The sequence below is a fragment of the Amblyomma mixtum genome, chromosome 3, assembly GCF_055824585.1.
Source record: "Amblyomma mixtum isolate Tamu chromosome 3, ASM5582458v1, whole genome shotgun sequence".
In the NCBI taxonomy this organism is placed as follows: Eukaryota; Metazoa; Arthropoda; class Arachnida; order Ixodida; family Ixodidae; genus Amblyomma; species Amblyomma mixtum.
Genome location: NC_143014.1, coordinates 175,799,009 through 175,823,015, shown reverse-complemented (window position 1 = coordinate 175,823,015; position 24,007 = coordinate 175,799,009). Strand labels below are relative to the sequence as shown.

General features: G+C 48.4%; 1 protein-coding gene across 1 annotated transcript in view; it reads right to left on the bottom strand.

Moving 5' to 3' along the window:
* LOC149352804 (nose resistant to fluoxetine protein 6-like) overlaps positions 1-24,007 on the bottom strand; it is a 70,522-nt gene that overhangs the window by 20,307 nt on the left and 26,208 nt on the right. The window contains exons 2-3 of the mRNA XM_089582006.1: positions 2,111-2,352; positions 166-277 (exon numbers count right to left, since the gene is read on the bottom strand). Coding sequence (XP_089438132.1) covers positions 166-277; positions 2,111-2,352 — 354 coding nt within the window. The remainder of the gene's footprint in view (positions 1-165; positions 278-2,110; positions 2,353-24,007) is intronic.

Sequence of the window (24,007 nt, the reverse complement as noted above, 5' to 3'; positions counted from 1 at the left end):
GAAAAACCCGTGTAACGATTAACAACCTCTCACAGTTCTGCAGTAAAAATAATCTTTCGTCACTACGACTGCCATGGCGCTTGTTGCAACACTTCGTCTTTGAAAGCGAATGAGAACCTCGCGCTGAAGATACCAGGGAACCTCGCATCGCAGGGCAGCCCTTACCGGCGCTTCCCAGCGTCTGTATGTCATTCTGGCTGCATGTCGAAGGCACGCATAATGCCATCCGGATGGGTGTGAAGTAGAAGTAGCCGACTGACACGTCCCCAAGGAGGTGCTGCAGAAAGCAATAGAAATGGTTGTTGAATTGCAAAGTGTTAAATAAAGTGAACTCATTATTGGGGAAATGAAAGTATTATATTTCGCAGTTACGTTTCCACGCCCGATGCGCTCACCTTTTCAATGATTGTCACTGATTTCAGAAGCCACACTGACACGTTTTAGTTTTTTTTTCCTCCTGAAGTTTTTCAAATTCAGTTTCTTGTCTTCTGAAGCTGTTGGAACCCTTGACTCTGCCGCCATTTCTAAACGCCTCACGAAGGTGCTATAACGCTTTGCGTGCCTTGTGTTAGCGTACGTTGAACAATAAAAGTGGTTCTTGCACATCTGTTGTTTTACGTAGTGCATTTTACGGGCTTGATTTGAGCAATTCACGCTGCTTCTACTGTGATTCTACACACTTGTCTCATTCTAATTTTGATTACGTGTACTCACTTCTGCTAAAGGCCTGGTGTTCAAGCTCTCAGTATAAAAAAACAAACTAATCATGCAGGTCACGCATGCTAATAGTAAAACAAACAAACAAACAAACAAACAAACAAACAAACAAACAAACAAACAAACAAACAAACAAACAAACAAACAAACAAACAAACAAACAAACAAACAAACAATTACTTCATAGCCGAGGCAATGCGGCCTATGTGTGCGGCTAACGCAGTGCATTCATCTAATCCGAGCCTACGTGCTAAGGCCGACAGAAATCGTGCTTTTTCGCCTGTCTTGTGGTCCGTGAACTCATCATTTCCATAATGGGCTATGGGCGTTAGTGTCCATCCATTGATATCATAAAGAAGCGCTTAGTGTCTTCATTGCTGTCTTACCGCTCTTAAAAGATGCGAAACTGATGTTAACGTTAGCAGGTACCATTCATGTATACCAAAGGTGTGAACTTGTTAGATAGCATGCTGTTTTACCTCTCTTGCTTTCAGAATTGTGGATGCAACCAGTTATTCTGAGCAGAGCTTTTGTACCACTTTTGTGCCTTTACAGCGCGAGAGAAGCTGTAGAGGTGGCAGCTCTTTTGCATGTGGTTGGAAGCTCAAAATAATGTTTTTGTGTCAACAAATGAATGAATGAATGAATGAATGAATGAATGAATGAATGAATGAATGAATGAATGAATGAATGAATGAATGAATGAATGACGGCAGTCAACGAATCATATCAGTTAGTCAACAGCACTCCACTTTCAAGCAGTATAGAGTCAAAATTCAACATAGGAAACTTGACAAACTTTGCGCTACAAAAATTCATATGACGTATCAGAAATGCGCAGCATTAGCGGCTTGATCTGACCATAGCCTGGCTTTGTCGTTTCGGAGTTGTTGTGATTTGAGTGAAACCACAGACCCGATGAAGGCGCGTGATCCACCGCCATATAGAGGATCGCATCGCTTTTCAGAAATTTCATCTTCATCTTTCGTGTCAAAGCTCTAATGTGAATGCTCTAACGACGACAGCGAGGCGGTGAAAAATTGTTATTCCCCTTTCAGAAAGATACTCTTCAAAACCGCTCAATGCAGCGATCGCGACGCCCCGTTACACTGGCTACGAAAATAAAATCCAAATGTGGACTATGCGTAACCTGCTCAATGTTTTTGTTCCCGCGCTTTAAAGTGCTCTTCGGGAAAGTGTCCGAACTGCACAGCCAAGAAAATAATGGCCAAAATAGCGCTTAGTGTTGTCGATAAAAGTCGATGGCGCAGAGTTCGACGAATGGCACTGACTTTAGATAAACATCCTAAGTTTGAACCGTGTGCAGGACCTCGTCTAGCACCGGCCACTGCGACACCTGCGCATCGAAGAGTGAGCATAAGGACGAATATACCTTGTACAGGGGCACCTGGTCGGTGAGGTTCTTGAGGAACGTCTTGGGGCTATAGCGGGCCGGCTTTGGCGGCAGCTTGAAGCGGATGTTGAGTGCGCAGTACTGGCCCTGGAAGTACTCCTCCAGCTTGCCGTTGAGGCGCCGGTTGATGGCGCGCACTTGCAGGCACTCGCCCATATCTCCGAAGGCGGTCAGCGACCCGAAGAACAGGCCCTCGGGCATCTTGCCGCTCGCGTCCAGCACTGCACGAGAAAGAGCGGCATGCTACAGCGCAGGCAAGCAACTCTCTAAGGAGAGGCCCCCACCAAACAAGAATAGATCTGCATGCCGATGTGCTCGCACAGGCGAGCTCGCAGTCTCAGGCACCCGATGCAAGGCCATTGACGGGGCTGTTCACCAGCGATACAATCACGTCTAGGAGTTAGCCAAGGGGTCACCGGATGTCAGTAATAGTCTAGTCGTGGAAAAACCGTGGACAGAGCGCTCGCTGAGTAGGTATGTGCACCAGGAATCGACGCCATCCGACTGAGGACAGTGAGCAGTGGAGCGTGGAGGAAACGAAACTTTTGGAGTGTATCAGATTGCTGCTTAGCACGGAGTCACGAAATACACGCTCTATTACGTGTAGAAGAACGCACAGTCTATTGTCCTTCAGAGGCCAAGGAAAATTAAAAAAAGAGTTCGCTTAGCCTTAAAAAAAAAAAAAAAAACGTTGCAAAATAATTCCCGCACTTTCGCTGCGGGGACACAAGCATGCATCAACCAGCTGTGAAACACCTGAAGAAAGAATAGGGCTGAACCGTGATATTGCTGTGGGTAGCATGGCATTTCGATGGGTCATGCACGTAATTGTGTTCAGCCTCAAGGAAACGTGGAAACGTCATTATGAGCAGAACTGGCACTCCGAAAGCACCTAAAAATGTTGTTTCTATAACTTGCGTTTGCGGTTTGGCGAAATGATTTGTTGCGGCTTACGGAAGTGTGCACCGAGGCGGCCGGCAAGAGTTGTGCCAACGTCCGTCGTGCCAATAATGCCGGCCAAGAACTAAGATCGTGACAGGGTCGTTCTGAGCACCACGCTTACGAGGTTTTCATTTGTCAATGGCATTCGTCTGGAGACGCCGAACGGTAAAACTCGTCGCAATCGTTTGTCGACTTGCTTTTCACGCTGCTGCTCGATACAGGCCGTGCGATGTGTAAGTGTTTCTGCTCGAGTCGCGTATCTTCTGACTGGCCTTCTCAAGCCTTGCATTCCTCAATGTTTGCACAGTACGCGTTGCAGCAGGAACCTGATGAAGTTAGCTTATCTGAACCTCGACACTATTTGGCATCTTTACTCTCTCTCTTTATTGCTTCTTTGACCATGGTAAATGTATCTTAAATGCCCTCGTTCTGGACTCGCAGCTCCACGGACTGCCGGAATGAAGAGAAGCAAGCATAACAAGAAGTAATAATTAATTGGTGGATTTTTAAGAGACAACCACACTTTAGGTTATCAGACACGTCGTAGCGGAGAGCTCCGGATTAAATTCTTTCTGAGATTGTAAGCATGCTCTGAAATCCCAGTACACAGGCGTTTTGCACTGCTTCCCGTCATAACGATGCCGCCGCGGCCGGGATCATACCCGCGAACTCGTGCTCAGCAGCCGAAAGTCTTAGCCAGCCAATAAGTTACCGCGACGGGCACAAGGACAGGACAACTGGCTACAGGAATTTAATTTAAGCAATGGATGTGCGCGCACGTATCAGTGTTGTCACTGTACATTTACATTTAAACATTCTACGTCTTATTAAAATTCTCTCTGTTTAAACACTTACCTAACTTTCGTTTTCAATAAACCACAACGCCAACGGTCAGATTAAAAAAAAAAGATACATGGCTCACAAGCAGTGCGGTGTACGCGGTCATGCAGCGGTCCTTCGACCGCACCAAGCTGTATTCTTCGTGAGGCATGAACGAGTGGTATTTCACAAAACAAAACAGAGTTCTCGTAGTCACCCATAATGCTTATATACTACTCATGCTCAACAAACCCGAAGGGCGGTCAGAATCGTTCATACATAAGCAGCAAAAATAACAAGTCGGTATTTGTGCCGACTGCAGTCACGGAGGGGCAGCGTGCCGCAGATTATGCCTACGTAATTTTTCCATCGTCTGTCGAGCAGAGCCCGAATACGTCACGAGAACAGCATAGACAAACTACCGGTATGATGTGAACGGGTGAAGGGACGGAGCGGATGCGTAACGGGCGTCCACTTCGCAGAAGTCGAGATTAGCAATACTTCGCGCGAATAACACATATTAGTGCGAGCTCCGCATAGAATGTACGCAAACACTACTTCCGCGCTCTTTATAATCATGGCGTACACATCTGCGCTAGAGCTACAGAACTGAGTGAACCTGCACAGCTCCAGGAGTGACCTTCGTGCACAATGTTATGCCTCTGGGTGCAGTCGATTCCTTGAGCCATTTCGGCGCAGCGCAGATGCATGCGGGAGTTGCCGTGCTGGCGTCTACAGCGTGCAGCGATGTTTGCGAGTATGCCGCACCGTTAGTCATGCTCTGTGCATCGCGGTCGAGCTAACTATAGAGGAAGCAAGGAAACAGGAGTCAACTTGATGCCTCTTTCACCGAAGCCTGAACACCCGGAGTGATTTCCTGGTAAGCCGCGTTTTCTGTCACGTGAATAAGGCCATTTCTCGTGCCTCCTGAGAGGCTTAACGCTCTGGCTCGCTTCCAACACCGAAACGTACTACCGCACCCTTTAACTACCTAAACTCGAGCCACACAGCTTGAAGAAAGCAAAAAAAAAAATGATGCATAGGTCGTCGAAAGCTCGTGGTTACAGAAGCAAGAAGCTGTGATCGGCAAAGTGGAAGTCGGAACCTTAGCGACGAAAGCGCAGTTGCTAGCGTTGCTTTAAACGTATTATTATCTCGGGATTTTCTGGGCAATTTTTAGCAAATAAATGGGGATAAGAAGAGCATCTGCTATGCGTTCCATTCGGCATGGTGTTTACCAACTCAGCTACCTCGGCATCATCTGCATGCTATCCTTCTTGACTCTTCTTGACATTTACCCACTGTTCCATGCTCCAACTTATTTCCATCCTTCTTGTTTTCATATTTGGGCAGGCATGAACTCTAACCATGCATAGTTGCTTTACACAGGCGTTTCCTTGTTTCTGATAAATTGCACTCACCGCATCTGTTTTCAGCGCACAGATACCTTGACAAACGAGTTCTGCGCAAACTTGTTCGAAATTCGAGCTCGGCGGTCTTTCTCCGTGTTCTTTGCTGTCAGTCAACACCACGTAAAATGCTTCTGCCCACTCGCAGGCTCGTGACATATGCACAGTCTCTTTAGAGAACACTGACAGTAGGCATGCTGTAATGATTCTTAACTCTATATATGCGCTCTACGCTTTTGCGTTGTACCCACTGCGTTGTCAACCTCTTCAAATGCTATCGTTGGTTTATGGTTCAGCATATATCAGAGCTAAAAGACTATTCATGTTAGCCTTCAAAACGAATCTTTTTTACTTGGAAGCGAGAGATCGAAAAATAATTTTCGCACTCCTGACGGCATCCCCGATCGCGAACGTGGAGAATAGACAATGCATTACGAGAAACTTCAAATTAAAATTCGTTTAAGTTTAATTTCTGTGGTTGAGTACTGGGAATTCACTACCCGTAGTTGCATGTTTCAACAGGAAAAACAAGGTGAGTCTCCCTGAGCAGAAATAACCTCGTTTCAATCACCTTGCCTTCAAGCTCTATGCCAGATTACGGATCTCGCCTGCTTCACTCTCTTCGTAATGATATGACGATACGACGTCATCCTTTGCAGGGATATTCGGCTGCACACTCCTAGTTATAGAGTACTCAAAACGACCACTGGTTGCGTGTTTGGAGCGTTGCTATATGCAGCACGCCTTAGTGCAACCTCTTCCGCAAGTTAAAAAACCCAACACGCTTCAGTATCTTTTGCATGGAGGCTATCCGAACACAACGGTCGCCAGGGGCTCGACCTTGGCTCGACCTCGATCTCAAGGTAGAGGTTCTGTTGAGGTATTAGCGGGGTCGCAGCGGAGCACCAGAGAGAGACGACCAGCGTGGCAGGCTTCTAGTTCCGAACTGCCCGTGCCGGGCGTGCGCCACGAGCACGCGCTGTCCGTCTTTATTTTCCTCTAGCGCGCGCTGTAACGCCGATCTCAGCGCCGGCGCTTTATAGCGTCGCCGGGCGCTACAGGGCCCCCCGCCTAGACGGAACGGCGAAATGGACGCGCCGACGGGTTACAGATGGAGGTCACGCGATGGAGGGAGGGTCCGGTAAGTTCATGTCAGGGTCCGGGAAGAGCCGTCGGGTGGAGGGCGCGGATTCAGGTGGACGAGCCTGGCTGCTGCGCAATGGGCGAATGAGGCAGGGTGCCGAGCTGACAAAGCATATTAGGGCAATGGAGGCCATGGTGGGGCCGTCACCGACTGTAGTGCTGCCCGCTGGCACAAGTGTCATTGGTGCTGGACCGTTGCAGCTGATGTCGGCGGGAAGCTGGCACACAGAGTACGCCGTCACAAGCAAGGGAGCGGTCGAAACGGCTCCGTGGACAGATGTGGTCTTTATTGTGGTGTCGTGTCGCTGCTGTAGCGCCAGCTTCAAGTCGTCCAAATAGGTGGAAATGGCTGGCTTACATGGCTCAGGTGCCCCTGATGTAGGGCGCGAGCAGTGCGGTCCGGCCACTAGGGTTGGCACAGGTGTGACCGACGAGACAACGGTGACAGCTGTGGTGATGACGGAGGAAGTTGCTGGGTTCAATTCCAGGTGCTGGGGTAAAGCGGGAGTGGCCGTCCGGAGCGACTGGCCAGTGCTGATGCGCGTGTGGGCATGGTCGGGCTTGAGAGCAAGCGCTGACACTGGGTCAGGAACTGGTTCAGGCAAAGTGGGGCTGGAGGCGACCGCCGTGCTTGTTACTGCTGTCATCGGGTTGGCTTTCTCATCCTGCTCCTGATGACGAGTAGTGCTCTGCGGACCTTCTGAGGGGCTGGGAGTGTGACAAGCAGGCTTGGTCGTTGTCGAGGGCTCTTTAGCATCAGCGGGCGACGGCTTCAACCTCACAGAAGAGACCTGCAGAGCTGTTGGCGGTAGTGACGAGGTAGATGGAGATGCCGGAAGCCTCGGCACGGCTGCTGCCGCAGAGTCGTCTTTGGCTGCAGGAGGCTCTGGCGACAACGCCACTGAAGCGCAAGGAGGCAGAGCCAGAGACGCGGGTCGGATAGTAGTGGGAGCAGGACGCGAGGCGGAGCTCGTGCGGATCCCACCTGGTGTGGCGTCGAGAGAGACAGCCGGGCTGGAGACGCTGGACGGGAGTGGCGGCGAGGCGGCGAGGGGCTGCTGAGGCGGGCCGGGTTCTGATGAAGGCTGCGTGGGCGCGAGCGAGGCCGGTGCAGGGCCAGAGGCTGGCGGCGGCGAAAACGGGTCCGCTGCGTCGTAGAGCGGCGGCGGAACGTAGTAGGCGCCGAAGTACGCCAAGACGGCCGCACGCAGCTCATCGTATGGCCGGCCGCCGAAAGCAGAGTAGGTGAGCCGACGCAGGAGGTCGGCCGGGAGGATGTCACAAAGGACTTCGTGTTTGAACGGCTGGATGGTGATGCCGTTCAGGTACATCGCAGCCTCCAGTTGGGCGAACCACCCGCCGACGCCTGCAGGCCGGAACGCCGGGAGCGGCGGGTCGAAACTTGGGTGCTGCCAGTGCTGGAACGCCGCTGCGATAGAAGGCACGGTTCGCCAGGTCACCACTGTTGAGGTATTAGCGGGGTCGCAGCGGAGCACCAGAGAGAGACGACCAGCGTGGCAGGCTTCTAGTTCCGAACTGCCCGTGCCGGGCGTGCGCCACGAGCACGCGCTGTCCGTCTTTATTTTCCTCTAGCGCGCGCTGTAACGCCGATCTCAGCGCCGGCGCTTTATAGCGTCGCCGGGCGCTACAGTTCTATCACAAGTACTGGAGACGTTTATCAGCGTTTACTGCAAAGTGTACCAGCCGCTATACCGCTCTGTGGAGGCTGACATTGCCGTCAGCTGATCAGAAACGCAGTCCCAGCGGGCGTTAAAGATGGAGCACCACTCACGTGAAGATCTCGCCACAGCGTCGCGTTTCTGCTGCTTACGAGTGGACAACACACTTTACTGAAAAACAAGATTTGCGTGCTGCCCCTGAAAATGGCCAAGCAGGGAAGGCGCGCAGAGAAATCAGGAAGCCATCGTTGACGCGACACAGCCATTTCTAGCGTACTATCGTGGTCATTTATGCATCAAAAACAAAATACCCATCGCCGCTAACATAAATTTTGTAGCGACTAAGCTCTGTCAGTTTTCGTCGGTTTATTTGCATCAGCGTTTATTTATTTTCCTGCACGTTTTAGTTGTATATTGTCCGTCGATTCAGTTTTTCTTTTCTTGCGGGAAGCTTTCATTTCAGTCTCTTTTCCTATTACTCTGACATACACATGCACGCATATATACAGATATAGACATATACAAAATCGGTGAAAACAAAAGCCGTTGCGTGGCTCACTGCCGTTGTGGCGCCTTTCGGCCTCTTCGCCCATCTCGACAGCAGGCACCGACAGGAAGTTGCACGTTAGTGCAATTTAACCGAACCTCGCGTGGTATGCACCACAATTTCTCCCAACAGTACATACAGGGTGCTGTTCATAGCCAGATTTTTTTTCCGGGGGGGGGGGGGAGGGGGGGGCTAAAGTAGATTCCTGTACTAGGAGCGGGGGAAGGAAGTGGGGGGGGGGGGGGTAGTTCATTCTTTATTTTGGTAACCTTGCTTTTTTGATTGGTTTTGGTAAGCTTGGCTGGTAAGCTCGATTTCGAAGAGGGGGATCCGGGCCCCCTCGGGGCACCCTTTGGACTCGTGCCTGACAGGGTGTGTCACGCAACTTGAGCCAAGGTTTAAAAATATGCCGGTGCACTTACGAGGACGTTGTTAAAACTACGTTGTTTGCTACTCACTAGGAGAACTGCAACTGCTTTTTGTATGCCCTCTAATTACCAAATTAGATCCGTTTTTAATTTATGTCTGAAGTATTGAAATTAGGGTAAATGTGTGAATGAGAGAGTTGCGCAGCGTCCTAGAAAGCGCATGATTCAGCAATGTGCTCTTTTTTGTTCTACTTTACTTTCCGACTGTAGAACCGGTTTCTTCTTCTCGCAGATGGGATGAAAAATCACACAAAAACTGGTTCAATCTTCCTACTTTCAGAAGAGAGCCCTCAAAATGTGAAAAAGAAAAGAAAAGCCCGGCATGCCACTCGCACGTGCGTCGCATAAGTTCGTGTAGGCATGATAGTCAAGCGATCCGTATAGCAGTGAAGACTGTCATGTTGGGCTTGCAGCCACGTGAACTCACAAATAAAGGTTTCCTTATTGCCTAATTCCTTTTCGACTGCATTCACGAAAGGAAATGGCACCCAAAATAGGCGGCAGCTAACTTTGCACGCGATGTTCAGCCCCTCTGTATGATATATGTCCTATGTAAAGTCCCAGAGAGATGTTTACTTGCCATTTTTTTTTTATTTCTGGTGCCCAGCCCGCATGACGTACCCTTTTCTCCAGCTCTGATAGAACGTGAAGAAATGCGTGGCATCTTTAATCTCATTGGTAATGAATAACAGGCGACAGTGGTCTGAAGGAAAAGAAAACGCGTGCACTGCTTGCTAAATATTCAGATAGGAAGGGAGGCTACCGTGCACGCTTATGAAGGGAGACTATCACGGTTTTAGTAGGGGTTTCAAGTCGGCAGCAGGAAGCTTGCTCCAGTAACTGATCGGTAAAACAGCTCACATTTATTAATTCTATATTCATTCTACGTTGTTACTTGACGTCACTACATTGCTCCCACGCAAACGACAGTCGGCTTGGGTGCGTGTAGACTCGTTGCGCAAGCACACTGGCACGCTTCCCAGCCAGAGACTGGTCTGTCTCTTATCGAGCACATCCCCAAGCGCAGGTCTTAAGCAAATACACCTTTGCCTATGAAGAACGCCGCACTTCCTTGCGGTCGACGTTAGGCCAAGCTCGCGAGGAGTGTTGAAGAACAGTGCAGACTTCAGCGGATCCGCTAGATATGGTTTTAATTCTTCCACTCAGTTTTCCCGATTCAAGACCGCGCACGAGGCTGGAAACACTGGGGCTCGCTTTTCCTTGTGAGGTTAATGATAATTCAGCGTCCGTCGTTCGCGTGCTTAGCGTGCCGCCGGTCTTCCTCCAACGCCATTTGGAGAGAAAGCCACCGGAGTTGGCAATCGGCCATTTCAAGTATCCGACGTGCGTGTTTTGTATTGTCCTCTCCAGCTCTTTGCTTCCACCAATAGCTGAGCGTATAGAGCTGCGAAGGTTCGCGTGACTGGCGGCGGCTGCACAGCGCGCGCCGGCCACTGAGCATTGTTTGTGCCGTGCGCCCTGGGATCGGTATTAATTTTATTGCAGCACGCGCAACGTGTCTCCTGTTTCTTCGGTGATGGTGCGCGTCAGACTGGGAAAAAAAAGTGTGCGCGAACAACTAAGGAGGCTTAGCGGGCAGAAGCGCCGGAGGCGTGGGACTTGTGCCATAACGAGACAGCAGGAAAAAAATGTTCACGCACGTGCGGTCACCTAGAAGGCGGCCGCATCGCTCGAGGGGAAACCTGGCTCGTGCCGTCTGCGCACACGTTTCCGGGTAATCGCTCGAGGCCATCGAAGCCGTCCTCAGATTGCGACGGGGGAAAGGGTTTTATTGTTCGTCCGCACCTCGCGCCGATCAAAATTTCCTCGCGAAGATGACTTTTGTTCGCATTTCTCTCTTGTTTTCCCGCTGTTTTATTTATTCCTCCCTATTGCAACGTCCGTCGTCTTTCCGAGCCTCCAAGAGCCTCTGACTGGCGACCTTGCCAGGGCTTTTGCCTCACCATCGCGCCTTCGACACGCCAGGCGCACCCGCGATGCGTCATGGGATCAGCCCCAGCAGCCTTGTTCGCCGTGAACCTTCAGTGGCACGCTGAAACCGAGGGCGCAGTTTAGGCGCTGCTTGCTTGGACCACGCAAGTTTTCGTTTGGGCGAGTGAAACGAAAAAGCTCCGCAAGCACGTCGTATGAACGTGGAGTTTAACTGCGGCGAGACAAATACGGTTGTTTTACGTTTCAGTATTAACCTCGTCGCTTCCGGCAGGGCTGGATGAGAATTCTGCCCTTTGCAGTGCCTGTGTTGTTGTATACTCCGTTCGGTACAATAAAAGTACTTTTCTTGCTTGCTTTTGCTAGGCGCAATTGGAAAAAAAGTAGAGAACTGGGTTCGCTGCCGGTTTACCATTGAGTTTACTCCTCAGAAGTTCATTGAGTTTGAAATTCAAAGTTCAAAGCTGACAGTTCAAAGCGGAGCAAAAAGAAAGAAACCAGAAGCAAATACAGATTTCTGCACTGTCCTAACTGTTGGTTAAACCGTCATTTTCTTTTATCATTGTTGCAGGCGTCATCGTGAGATTGTTTGCATGTACAGCCTTTGTCAAAAGTTTAGAGTACAGAGGGATTCGGTCAGAGCCGTGTAGTAGGGTTCTTGCAGCACCCACGAAAGCGCTATCTTCGGAGGGGTGAGGACGGAAGTTCCTCTCGCCTTTAAGATACTTGGAACACTGGAGATGCATAACGAGCCACACTGTATGATCCAATAGCGCACCCCATTAGGCTTTAAAGTTTTGACAAAGGCTGTACGAGCGTCTTAGCTTGGGTAGAAATTCTTTCGTATAAGCTTAAGCACTTGTTTTTATTCCCGAAGTCTAGGCAGCAACAGCAGGGCGCCGTCTTCTGAAAGCCGACTTGCGATATGCAATAGGGCAACCGTATGCGGCATGTACTATTGAGGAAAAAAAGAAAAAAAAAGTCTTCATACGCGTGAGGGGCAACTGAAGCCGGCAGCTTCGCTATCAGCCTGTGGCTCGAGGCCACGCTTGTGGAGGTGGAAGTCAGACTTACGCGTTATAATTGTGGCGATCAAATGGTTATTATTTGCAGATGTGGTACGCATGCGCCTATATCGCTTTTCGCGTGTTCTGAAGCATTTCGTCCTCGATAGTAAGCAGTAATACGCCTCGTAAAATGTCACTAAAAAAACAACAACAACAAAGGAGAGGAAAGTTGAGGCTGTAGGCTGACGTAGCACAGCCTGAGCCTGTTCGACTCGGAAGGCTGGCGTGAAGTGTACAGATATACTCCAACGTCCCATATGGCATCACGATTTGCAATCGCTACGTGACTGCAGGTTGCAGCCGCTTGCTCATAAAACCTGTATAAGTATATGTGTCCGAAAAAAAATGAACCGGTCGGCAGGCTTCAACGTAACAGTGTTAAGTATAATTCGTTACTGCTAAGGCTTCCCGTCTTGGTAAAAATACTTAGTGCCATTACTGATGCTAGCGCACAGAATAAACCTGTTCTCAGCCAACGTGCGACCTTCAGAGACTCGGTGCACGCTTTCTCAAGCGCATTAGGATACATTGCGCAGCTGGAACTACGCAACGCTAACTGAGGCAACATGCAACGGGGGCAGCCTTTAGGGTAAGTAATAGCGTAGTCTTGTCACGGTTTGTGGCCACATAATGTCTTTTAGTTAATGACTTATTTTTTGCTTTGATAATGCCTTATTTTTGATTTCGCAAAGCCAAATTCTTACACGCAAATAGCGCATCTAAAATACACTCAAGGTTTTGTTCACTGAAATTCCCTCCAAAAAGACTCTTTAAGCTTTAATGCTCTATAGTTCGTTACTACAGCGCGAAATCAGGTTGTCCTCGAGGCCAGGGAGAATCTGCTCTTTAAGTTTTAGTGAGCTAGCAGTTAGACCCCACTAACTCATTTCGTCACTGTCTGTATGGCGACGCGGGTTACTCGGGAAGGGCAACCTGGATCTCAAAAGCCCCATTGGTGGCAGCACCTGCCATCGCAGGGCAGTGGAGCATCGCTTAACGGCTCTACCATTGTGCCAGGAGTAGTATGAGGACTCCCAGGGATCAATGAATGTAAAGTAGCAAATGACGAGTTCCACATATATTGGCATTATCCCTTAACGCTTTTGCGTCACACCCTTAAGACGAAGCTTCCCGTCGAGTTTTAGTGCCCTGGCACAAAGGCTTCTTCCCTTTCAGTGGTTTTACCGATCTTTATCTGAAGCCAGCTTGACCATGACACCGAGCCTCGAACCACTTAATTTGCATTTGGCCTAACCACGGTGAATAGTCCGTCACTGTTTTTTACCGTGCTTTTCAGCACGTAACACCGTAATTGTCGTGGCTTCGCCGACTGATCGATATCGTCAAGGCCAGAAACAAAGCCTGTCGTTACCACGCGACGCCAAGTTGAAAGCGCTACACTGTGTGCTGCACCCAGGAGTACCTGTATACGTATTTGCTCCTTTAGCCCGTTTCGTCTATTCTGTTTGCGAGGCGCGAACGGCTGGAATCCACGCCGTCATGACTTTTAGCGTGCGCAATTCAGACGATGCTTGAATCCAGCCGCTGTACAACTCAGTGGGCTGAATCTATGTTTATTTGACCGCAGAATTGATTTTTAAACATTGGAGATTCTCTGTCTGCTTAAAAATGCGTTAGTTTGCCGCGCTGTCTAAGTTGCTGACGCTGATAGGACAAAAGTTAACTTGTCCTTCGGATTGACGATTATCATTGCTTGTTTATTATCTGTCAAGATGTGCGCTGTGTCGAAACCAATTGCGAAGCCAGATCCAAGGCGAAGCAGACAATTGTGGCGAAATGTCGGTTTCCGGAAAGAAAGAATTGTCTCCCGTATCTCGCACTTGCGCACTCGTAATGAGTTTCATCACCGACTCAATAAGCCCGCCTGCCCTGCCACGGCGTTTATTACGTGCCCCGAAGGATGGCACGCTGCGCAATAGGCCCAGGTCGCAGGAAAAATACGTACGCGGATCGAAGTCGACAGAGCACGCTCAGCCGTTCCTGGAAATTAGAAGTCATGATGTGTATACATGCGAGACCGTATCAGTCGTGGTTAGCAGAAAAAGGGCGAAGCGTGGGCGGCACAAAGAACGAAACGACAGACACAGGCGCCTATGTTCTTTGTTTCGTTCTAAGTTTCATCGATGTTGTGCCTTATTTCGATTAAACGTGCAGCACCGACTAGCCCGGCGACATAGCTTGCTGTTTAGACCACACTGTTGTGCATGCGCTCTCCATGCTTTCTAGTTTCGTCGAGGCAACGCATGAGAGAAGGTACAACGCATGAGGCGGACTACGTTTACTTACTTGTAAGCACTGCAGCGATGACGCATTGCGTACGCCTCATAAAGCGGTTTGTGTTGGCCCGGCACCACGGGGAACCTCCTCCATCGAACCCCCTTCTTTTTAAATGAATGGGTGTATGCTCTACACATGTCGTATAGATATAAGTATTTTCACATACTTGGCCCGCATTGAGCAAAACGGTATGCTCACAAAGAAGCTTTAGCATTGCGCTGTTTTTTAAATTGTTTGAGACGCACAAGCATCCTCATCTATAAACTGCTGCTGCTGCTGCTGCTGCTGCTGCTGTTAGTGGATAGCAAGCTGAACTTTGAGGTAAAAAAATAATATTCCATTGACTAATGAGACGAGATATGTGATTAGAGCTCCGGTATAAGATTCAGAGAAAATAAGTAATTCGGAATTAACTGTAGGTTTTTGAGGAATTTTGCCTTCCGTAGCTCACCTTGTACCTGATAATGCTAGTCTGATTGTCTTGGGGGTAACCTCGAAGTGCAGTAAATTTCGAACAAAGGAGTATTTGCTGTTAACATACACGTGATCGCAGCCATGCGGCTGCAAAAAAGAAATAAAGCTATAGAGTTCTCTATAAGGACCTTTCTCATCAAAGAGAAATTTCCTCTGCTTCGGGGGTCGAGCCCAGTGTCATCGCCTGTGCAGGGTATTCACTCTACGGACTAAGTTAACCAAGACGGCTAACATATGTCAGGGCGGGGCCGCATTGATCCATAACTCGATGGTGTTTGGTCTTTTGTAGCCGTATGGTGGCGCTCAGGTAGATGTTAACTGCAATTATTGCCTGACAATGTTTCATTGTCTCTACACTACCATTTTGTATAAGAAACACTTTTTAGTTACTTAGTACCTAAAAGCGCATTTTTTTTATTTTATACAGCGAGAGTTCTCTCGTATGCTACGCCGAACAAACAGGCGTTCAGAAATATAACAGAAAGGGATATATGCGGGCATAGTCTCTGCTTTGAGCAGAATGGGGCAACATACATTACATATTTTTGTTATACGATTTAAAAAGTGTTAAGGCCAGCGTCATTAAAATTACTACTGACAGAGCTACCGCGCAAAAAATTAACTGCTACTCACCATGTATCGCGGACGATTAAACGTAATCGACAGGGCTCAACTCGCCTTTGAAAAGGTGGGAAAGCTACAAGCCACGCCATTTTTAGCGCCTTACTACGTGCTGCCGTACATGAGACCACTATCCCTTGTTACCCTCAGTCCGAGTACGGCCCGTAAATGCCCCCCTGTTGTTCATATGCGTAATTATAAAATTTTCGCCCAGTTGATGAATAGAATGCGTCGTCTTAATGCATTCGGTAAGAAAGGACTAAATACGGAGGACTAATACGGTGCCCCGAAAATTAATCGTTCAGCGTCGTTACTTAGCTCAACCTGGTCACGTAGCATAGCCACATAGCTTGGAGGAATCGTGATTAAGCGAGATAGTATGGCGTATGCTGTCGAAATGAAAGCAATGAAAACTGGTCCGAGGGGCTGCTTTTCAGGATCCACTTGCAAAGTCTATTGCAAAGCACTGAATTAAAGGCCAGGCAATATCACCACTCGCGACTGTTTTTTATGACGCCACTCTTTGCTGCTTCATTGGACTTACACTTGCAAGGACACGACGCAGTTTAGAAATTAAGACGTCAGAATGGGTACCCACTTCAGGGACACGCGATTCTTATCGCTTTCGAAGAACTGGTGCCCTTGGAATTTGCCCCCGCTTTGATGCGCCTATTTAAATTCGGGCAAATAGACATTTAAAATCCTCAAGAGGAAGCGAAGCCGAACCATATTTTTCTATTTTTTCTTCCATAACCTCTATTTAGAAAAAAGATAAGTTTTCATTCTTCCTGCCACTTCTCTTTGTACGAGAGTTGGTTAGTAAGGCTTGGCTTCTTACTTCTAACCTTTGTTTACATGACTTTTACGTGCTTTATTCTTGCACGAGACGGCATCTTTACATGACAGCATGTGATACCACCCCTTCTCCGCAGGATACGTCAGGATTCCTTGTTATTGTAAACATAATTATGGTGCTCCAACCTAGAAAACTTTTTCACCACTGCATCCGTTTTTTTTTGCAATCATGAAAAGATAGTCTTGCTATTCCCGTTAACAAGAAATGTTCAATATGTGATCGCACTGATCTGAATAACGCCGTTAGCTTCAAGGCTCACTGATTTATTCATTAACAAAGGTAAGCGTTCGAGCACGTGAAAATAAAAAAAAAAGATATTTTTTAAAATAAATGCATCGGCGCTTCACTATTCGATATTAGATTTGAGGCTTGAAGCTAACTGTTCACGTTCGATTCGTTTTCAGAAATGTTCATATCCTGACACCCCTAACTTTGACGATAGAGTAGGCTGGATGAAATATTCGAAGGCACTATTTAACGATACAAAGAAAGCGATACGGACAAAACCTACTCATGATTCAAGAAGTTACGAGCACACAAGTTCATCTGCTGCAAGTTTATATACTCCGCTGCACTGATTTGAAAATTATCAAGAAATTACAAGCAAGCAAGTGCATTTGCTACAAGGTTATATGCTTTACTGCACTGATTTGAAGATTATAATTGTTCAAGGTCTCAGTAACGTTTGTGTAAACACACAAAATTGATGCTCTTAACTGTCATCAGTTACAGGAAATTTCTTCTTTTTTTTTTTGCGAAAAAGGGACAACTATGTTTCATTTGTTTATGCTGTTTCCCATCCCGAACTCTAAAGCCAAACAAATAGTTGGGCATTCATAACTTATGTAATTTATTCACACATTTCACACTGATGCGTGGGAAACGAAATTTAACGCCCTGCTGCTCTCGAAAGAGCTCGTGGGCAGATGTGAAGCTTCTTTCGTTGCCGCAGGGAAAAAATATTGCCATAATGCGAAAGTGGCGAAATCAAACGTCGTAAAAAGCGAATAAAAAAAAAAAGCTGTTTTTGTATTTTTTTCCACTTTCCTTGAAAGTTCTTTGAGGAGCAAAACTAGATGTCAAAAGTGCAGTCATTTAAACATAACGTGACTAGCATTTGTAGAAGCAGGAGAGTGGCGACGGTGACTGGGAAATGGAGAAAAGAAAATGACGGTGGCTAGGTATGTGTTGCGTCCTTTCTCAGAACTTGCCAGCGAGCCAGCCTCATTTTTTCCTGTTGATATGCTCCGGGGAGTAAAATATGTTTCACCGAGCGGGGGCCTGTCGCGAGCGCCCCCTTCTGCCGTTTATCAGTCGAAAAACAAAAAGCGCAAGCGTTGCCTCACAGAGGGTGGGTTATAGCGAGCGCACCGACGTGTGAAATCACGATCAAGCTCCTAGAAATAGACTCGCTCAGCGAATAAACCAAAATGCGTAGCCTAAAATTATAAGTCGTGCGCAGACTCAGATGCAACCGTAGTATTCTTGAAAGTTCTCCGCAATCGAAGATTTTGCTACAGATACGAAGTCATCGGCGGACATGAAACGCCTACGGGCCGGCATCCACAATCAGAACGTCGGCGTCTCACTGACGCATAACAACGGGGTAAGCAGCGGAGGAAGGTTCCTCCGACAGACGGGGCTTGAGTGTCAGGAGCGTGCGCGAAGTGTGAACTAGCGGCAAAAATAAATCTCGCGCGCTGTCATTGTATAGGAAGCTTCGCACCGTATAGGCATGTGACGCGCTAGCGGTGGCGAGGAAAACGCCTTAGCATTATTGCTCGACATGCATTTTTCCTCGTTTGGCCCTTACGTCGTCTCGATCGAGCATCGTGTAAAGAATGGGCGACGCGACAGCGACACTTTTCCGTCCTGTAGGGATGCAGCAACGAGGCAGTCCGTTGCGACGGTGCCAGCCCATACATTGAAACAAGGAGCAGATTCACCCTTAATATCCTTCCTACAACCCCCCCCCCCCTTCCCCTCCCCCGGCATCTATCGCCGAAAATTATCAGGCTTTAATGTTGGCTGTGACGTGGACACCTGACTTGGGGGAAAAATATTTTCACGCTCGTATGCATTAGCCTTTCCTCTGCGGTTGTGACATGAAGAACACTAGTTCGCAAAACTACTAAAGTATTTTGTACTGTGCTGTGCTGTTCAGTAGCCTCACGTTCTGCACTGAAAACCGTTATCTGTACATGACGGTTTTTTTACAACGAAACGAGGGCATTTACCCTGACGCAAACGTGAATCACTATTATGATCCACTATATACAGTACTTCGAAAGAAAAGTTCACCTTTTCTCATTTATTTAGGCATCCTTATCTATCATCCCGTACAGTTTTATGCCCTGAGGCAATCAACATCGCATTAAAAAAAAAAGCTCACAACACTCGGTTAGTTACGCTGTGACGACGGCGTAGTGGTTTGATGCAGTGTTCAGCGAAAGCTGACGTGTCCACACCGCTGCGGGTTCGAATCCTGCTAGAGGCACCTTTCTGTTCACTACCATTTCCTCTCGTGGTCTTATGAGGTCACACACCCCGTCGACCAATGATAGAATTTTATAACAGACACCGGAGGCGACTTTTTGCTCCGATAGGGCTTTCAATGTTATCACATAAAAAAAATGTTCGCGGCCCTCATCTCCTACATACCAGTTAACCGGTTCGGTTTTGCTGCAACGTGTTACTCACGAGAGCACAAAAATGTCGTCGCAACGTTAGAGTCTAACGTTAGAGACGAGACGTTAGAGTCTAACGCCTCGTCCGTTGCGACGACATTTTTGTTGTTCCAGACGCAAGAGAATTGATAGTAAGCGCGGCTGCCCCCCCCCCCCCCCCCCCCTTTTTTTTTGATGGATTTTGTGCCTCGCGAAAAACACCCCATACAAGTTTTGACATTCCCACTCAATTAAACGAAAAAAAATTGTTGAGCTGTCACGCATTCACATTGCGTGAGCTGTCAAAGAAAACATATCCGCTTCGCTTAGCGCGTTTGAATTGATGCGGCTGTTGACACTCATTTAATACTTCAGTTCGAAACTTTTGCGTCCTGTATAGGCGCAGTCTGGCAAGTGGCCTTGTTTACAAACGCTGTACCACAGACCCTGGACGTGGTGGGCTAGCTGCGGCTCTACTTCGGAGCAGTAGCTAGCCACGGAGACGGTGTCGACAAAACGGCTTCTGCCGCGGAGGCATTGTTTCGTTTCAGGAAGGATCGTCGTAAAAGAGCCACCACGGACGTTCCTGCACGACCGTTATCCAGGCAGCTGTCAACCTCGGTTTTACTCCTGTAGCTATAGTACACACACGCCCCCCCCCCCCCCCCCCCCCCCCTCCACTCGAGCGTAGATTGCAATCAAGGTCCGCTATGGACGTAACGAAGCGATGATTACAGCGAGGTTATTTCTGCGCACCTTCAGCTTGGTTAGAGCCGGATTTAGCTGTACATGGCGAATCGTGCGATAAGCTCTCTGGCAATCGCTCGTCACAGGGGAAGATAAGAGAACGTGCGTGCGTTCAACTCTTTCACTGTCTATTTTGCGCGCTTTGCGGTTAAGATCCCCCCAGCCTACTTCGTAGATACAAATAAGGTCGGCGTCACCAAAGTTCGCCTTTGTGTTGATGCGGCTCGACGTTTCGGTTCGTCGAAACACCCTCAGCGAATGGCCGCACATTACTTTGTGGCGATTGAGGAAGTTATTTGCTCATAACGGTTACATTTACAGGGAACCTCACCCTCATTAGCACGACCATGAAGACAAGGCGAAAGTGGCCGGCTTACTCCGGTCTTCGAACGCCTCTCATGCGACTAATCTTTGAATCGAAAGGTGCAACAAGTGCCGAGCTACCTTCGTACAATAAGCTGTAAAGATGATGGAGGAATCGTGGATATAATAATAGCGGAAACGCCGCATTCCCGAAAGAAGACGCTAGCGTTTTCATTTCTTTAGCTTCATTACTAGCGCGCGCGACATGACCGCAACCAGCCATCAGCGCTGGCGTGATAGAAGCTTTGTAGCCGGCAAAGGTCTGCCATCATGGCTGATTACAGCCCTAGCGGCTTATAGCGCAGCGCAGCCCGAGGCGACGGGCCTCTCCGGCCGCCACTTGACCGCGGCGTGCCCTTCTTCACAAGCGCGTGCTGACGCGCCTTATTACATCGACGCTTCGTTCTTGTAGTGATGACTTGTTGTTGGCTCCCTTTTGCGCTTAACAAGCGGGAAAATCCGCACCTGTTTATTTCTTTCTTGTTCGCCTAGTAGCTTTTCTGAGAATGAGGTGAGAGGGAATTTATGTTTTTCTTCTTTCCGAAGGATCCCGGCATCGCTGGAACGATGCAGAGTGACCGTTTTCCCGACGTGTTTCGATGTTCCTTCAATGTCTGGACGCAACGGAATGCAAGAGGAAATAGGCAGTCATGCTTCTGCGAGGTTACTTCGAATGACTCGGCGTAGTTATTGTCGCTATCCTTTTTTAATACCAACGCCAAGCTTGCGACAGGGCTGCCGCCGGCGTCTACGGCGCGGCCGAACGAAATGCGTTTCACTGAAAGCCAACCAGTACTTGCTAACTACCTGTTAACTGTCTCTTGAGGCGGTGCTCGTCGCAAGCGAAACGAAAGAACGCTGCCAGCTGCTTTTGCTTTGGTCTCGCCGATAGTGAAAGTATTTATGAGCAGCACGTGTCTCACAGCAAATTTCGCTTCGCTTTTTTTTTCCTGTCGTTTGTGTGAATACGTTTTGGACACTCGGTCTTGAGTCTGTTATTCCTTCACGAATCCCATCGTCGTTTGTCACTTGAATCGAGAATTTTATTCAATCCGTTGGTATCATGCATTTCATTCGCAGCTGGATGCGATCAGGCAGCGTTTGCTTGTTTTGTAGCTTGAGCCGCACTCACACGAGAGCCGAAGGCTGCTTGTAATAATGAACACAAGGAAAAAAAAGAGGCAAAAACCTGAACTTGAAAACCGCGTGCGCCTTGGTGTGGCTTAGATATTCACTTCTCAACGAAAACGACGCTAATCAGATCCATGACTCTTCGATCAGTACAGCATAACCGTCCTAAATTTGGCTTGCTTTATCCCTGTTAAAGCTGGACATTCTGAAGCACGAAATTAAGGTATTCGTGAAAACGGCGTCTACAAACAGGCAGATGTTTGCAGCAGCCTTTCTGGTGTCTTGGCCGTCTTTAAATCAAACAGTTAATGTTTCGTACGGAGATCCACATCACTGCTTCCTTTTTTTTTTACACCTAGAAGCGTCACTGAAACATTGCGCTTTTTTTTAAACGAGGTCGTATTTCAAAAGATCTGCGTACTTTTTTTTAACAGAAGGCTTGTGTTAAACTGAGCAACCTTTTTTCTTCCTCTCATGCTGCGTCGAAGGTGAGGCCGCTGTGGTACTGCAGTCAGTGCAGAATCGGATGTGTCGATCCGCGCAAGGCAAGCGTTTGACTGCCGGCGCTAATTCATGGCACGTACAAAAACAGAAGTCACTTACATGGAGCACGGCACCTGCGCCTGCTTTGCAGAATACACGCCTGCTTTGCGGTATATAGAATACACTTCCAGATGGGTCGATGCGCATGCGCTCGTTTTGCGATGCATATGTAACCCCCTGTACAACTACATATATTGCCAAAGAAGCGTAAAAAAATTGGAATGGTTTGCTGTGCATATAATCGAGAAAAAATTACTACTTCATATACTTTACTACAGGCTCAGGGTGAGTAGCGGGCATAACCAATTAAGAGGTCACGTAATGAGAGAAAATTTTTTTCCTCGGGTACTTGTTCTGTTCTATTTGTCCGCTCGCCTCCCGAACAACGGGTCCCCATCATAACGCAATAACATTTACTGAAATCATTACTGCTCCATTCTTTCCCCCTGACTATAAGCAGCCGCTTCTTAGTATAGTTAGCAGAAGTCCGTGCAGAAGGAACAGCGTTAAGCGCTCTTGTGACGATCGCTAGATGCGAGAAATATTCTCCGGGGGAAAACACTCTGCATTCAAGCGCACATAATATGCGCGCTGCAACAGACCGAAGCGGAGCCCGGAACTAGGCTAAATAGGCACCGTGCCACCAAACTGACGGAAATTGTGCGTCGGCCGACGTAGCCATGACAACAGCCATCCAAAAGGATATCCTGGCCGCTGCACGTAGCAGCCTGCGGCTCATGTTGACAGCATTCGACGAGAACAACTATGAGCGAACGTCACGCTGTCGGCACGTTGAGATCGATCCCGCCTCGAAAGTGATCACCAACCGCGGCGGCCTTGAGAGGCGTGCGTGCCCGCAGGCGCGCTGTAACGTAACCGTTGCTAGCGGGAAAGAAGCCGAGGCAAGCGGCCGGCCTTAGGAGCGCGGCGTGTGTCTGTACTCGCGGCAACTTTCTAAGACCTGGAAAGTTTCGCACCCGAATCCCATTAACCTACATGAAACCGCTGGTATACCCTAGAGTCGCGTCTAACGCTCCTCGAAAAGCAGCCGCCTCCAGGCTCCGATAGCTCGGGCACGACTGGGTGCGTCGGCTCTCGGAGCGATTTGCCGAACTAAGCTGATGGGAAATAAAGCTATATATTATATGTGATTATATGTCACAAAATTTGCAGAGCCAGTCGATGCATATCGTTCGAACTTTGCTGGGTTGTCAAACTGGGTATGGGGATCGGCCTCAGAGCCCGCGTTCCCCGCTTTGCTTCAGGCCGCGGCGGCCACAGTTCGACGATGGCGGAAAGCTAAAACGCCCATGTACTGAGGCTTCGACGAACTTTCAGGTCGAAAGTAATCTGGAGTTGTTCCCTACGTTGTGTTTTCGCACGTAAAATTCATCAACCTTAACAAAATCAACTGCCATTATCATCCTTAACAAACCAACTGCCATTATTACAATTCCCTGCGCTATATTTGCATGAAATACAGTATATGACTGCTCCGGAAATCTTTCTCTCTAGGTACCGAATTTTTTAAGCTAAGATAATGTACTGTACTTGTCGACGAATTCCATATGATCTATCCCTCGGATTGATTTTTTTTTCTCTTATCCAGTACCCACAATTTTTCAGGTAACGGATTCACAAAAAAATCACACGGTGGTTACTACTTTTTAACGCGAATGTTTGAGCGTTAGTTGCAGTGTGACAGCAAAGAATGAAGCCGGGCGCCGGTCCGAGGGACGCTTGTACCCATACTTGTCCGGCAGTGGGTCGCAGACCAATTGCACCGCCCGCAGCTGAGGCGGACGCCCAAGCCACTAGGCACTATAGGCCTCTCTCCACTTTCCCGTCTGCCGCGCCGACGACGTCGCTTAAGGGAATACGTAAATGCATGCAACAATACGTATACATACCTTGTAAAGGTTCGATTCAAAAGTGTTGAAATTTGACAGGTGCACAAGCTACAGCTCTGTAACGAGTTGAATTCTTGCGCGTTAAAATTTTTTTCCTATGTTCTAACTCATAGAGGTGAATCTGCAACCGCCAGAGAGAGATAGAGAAAGGAATTTTAATTAGAGGAAAAGGAGGAGGGGTCGGCCGGTGGACAACCGCCAGTCTCACAAAACTAAACACGGCATATACAGGCGACAGAATATCTGTGCACACGCAGCGCACTGCAAGTCCAGCTTCGCACCT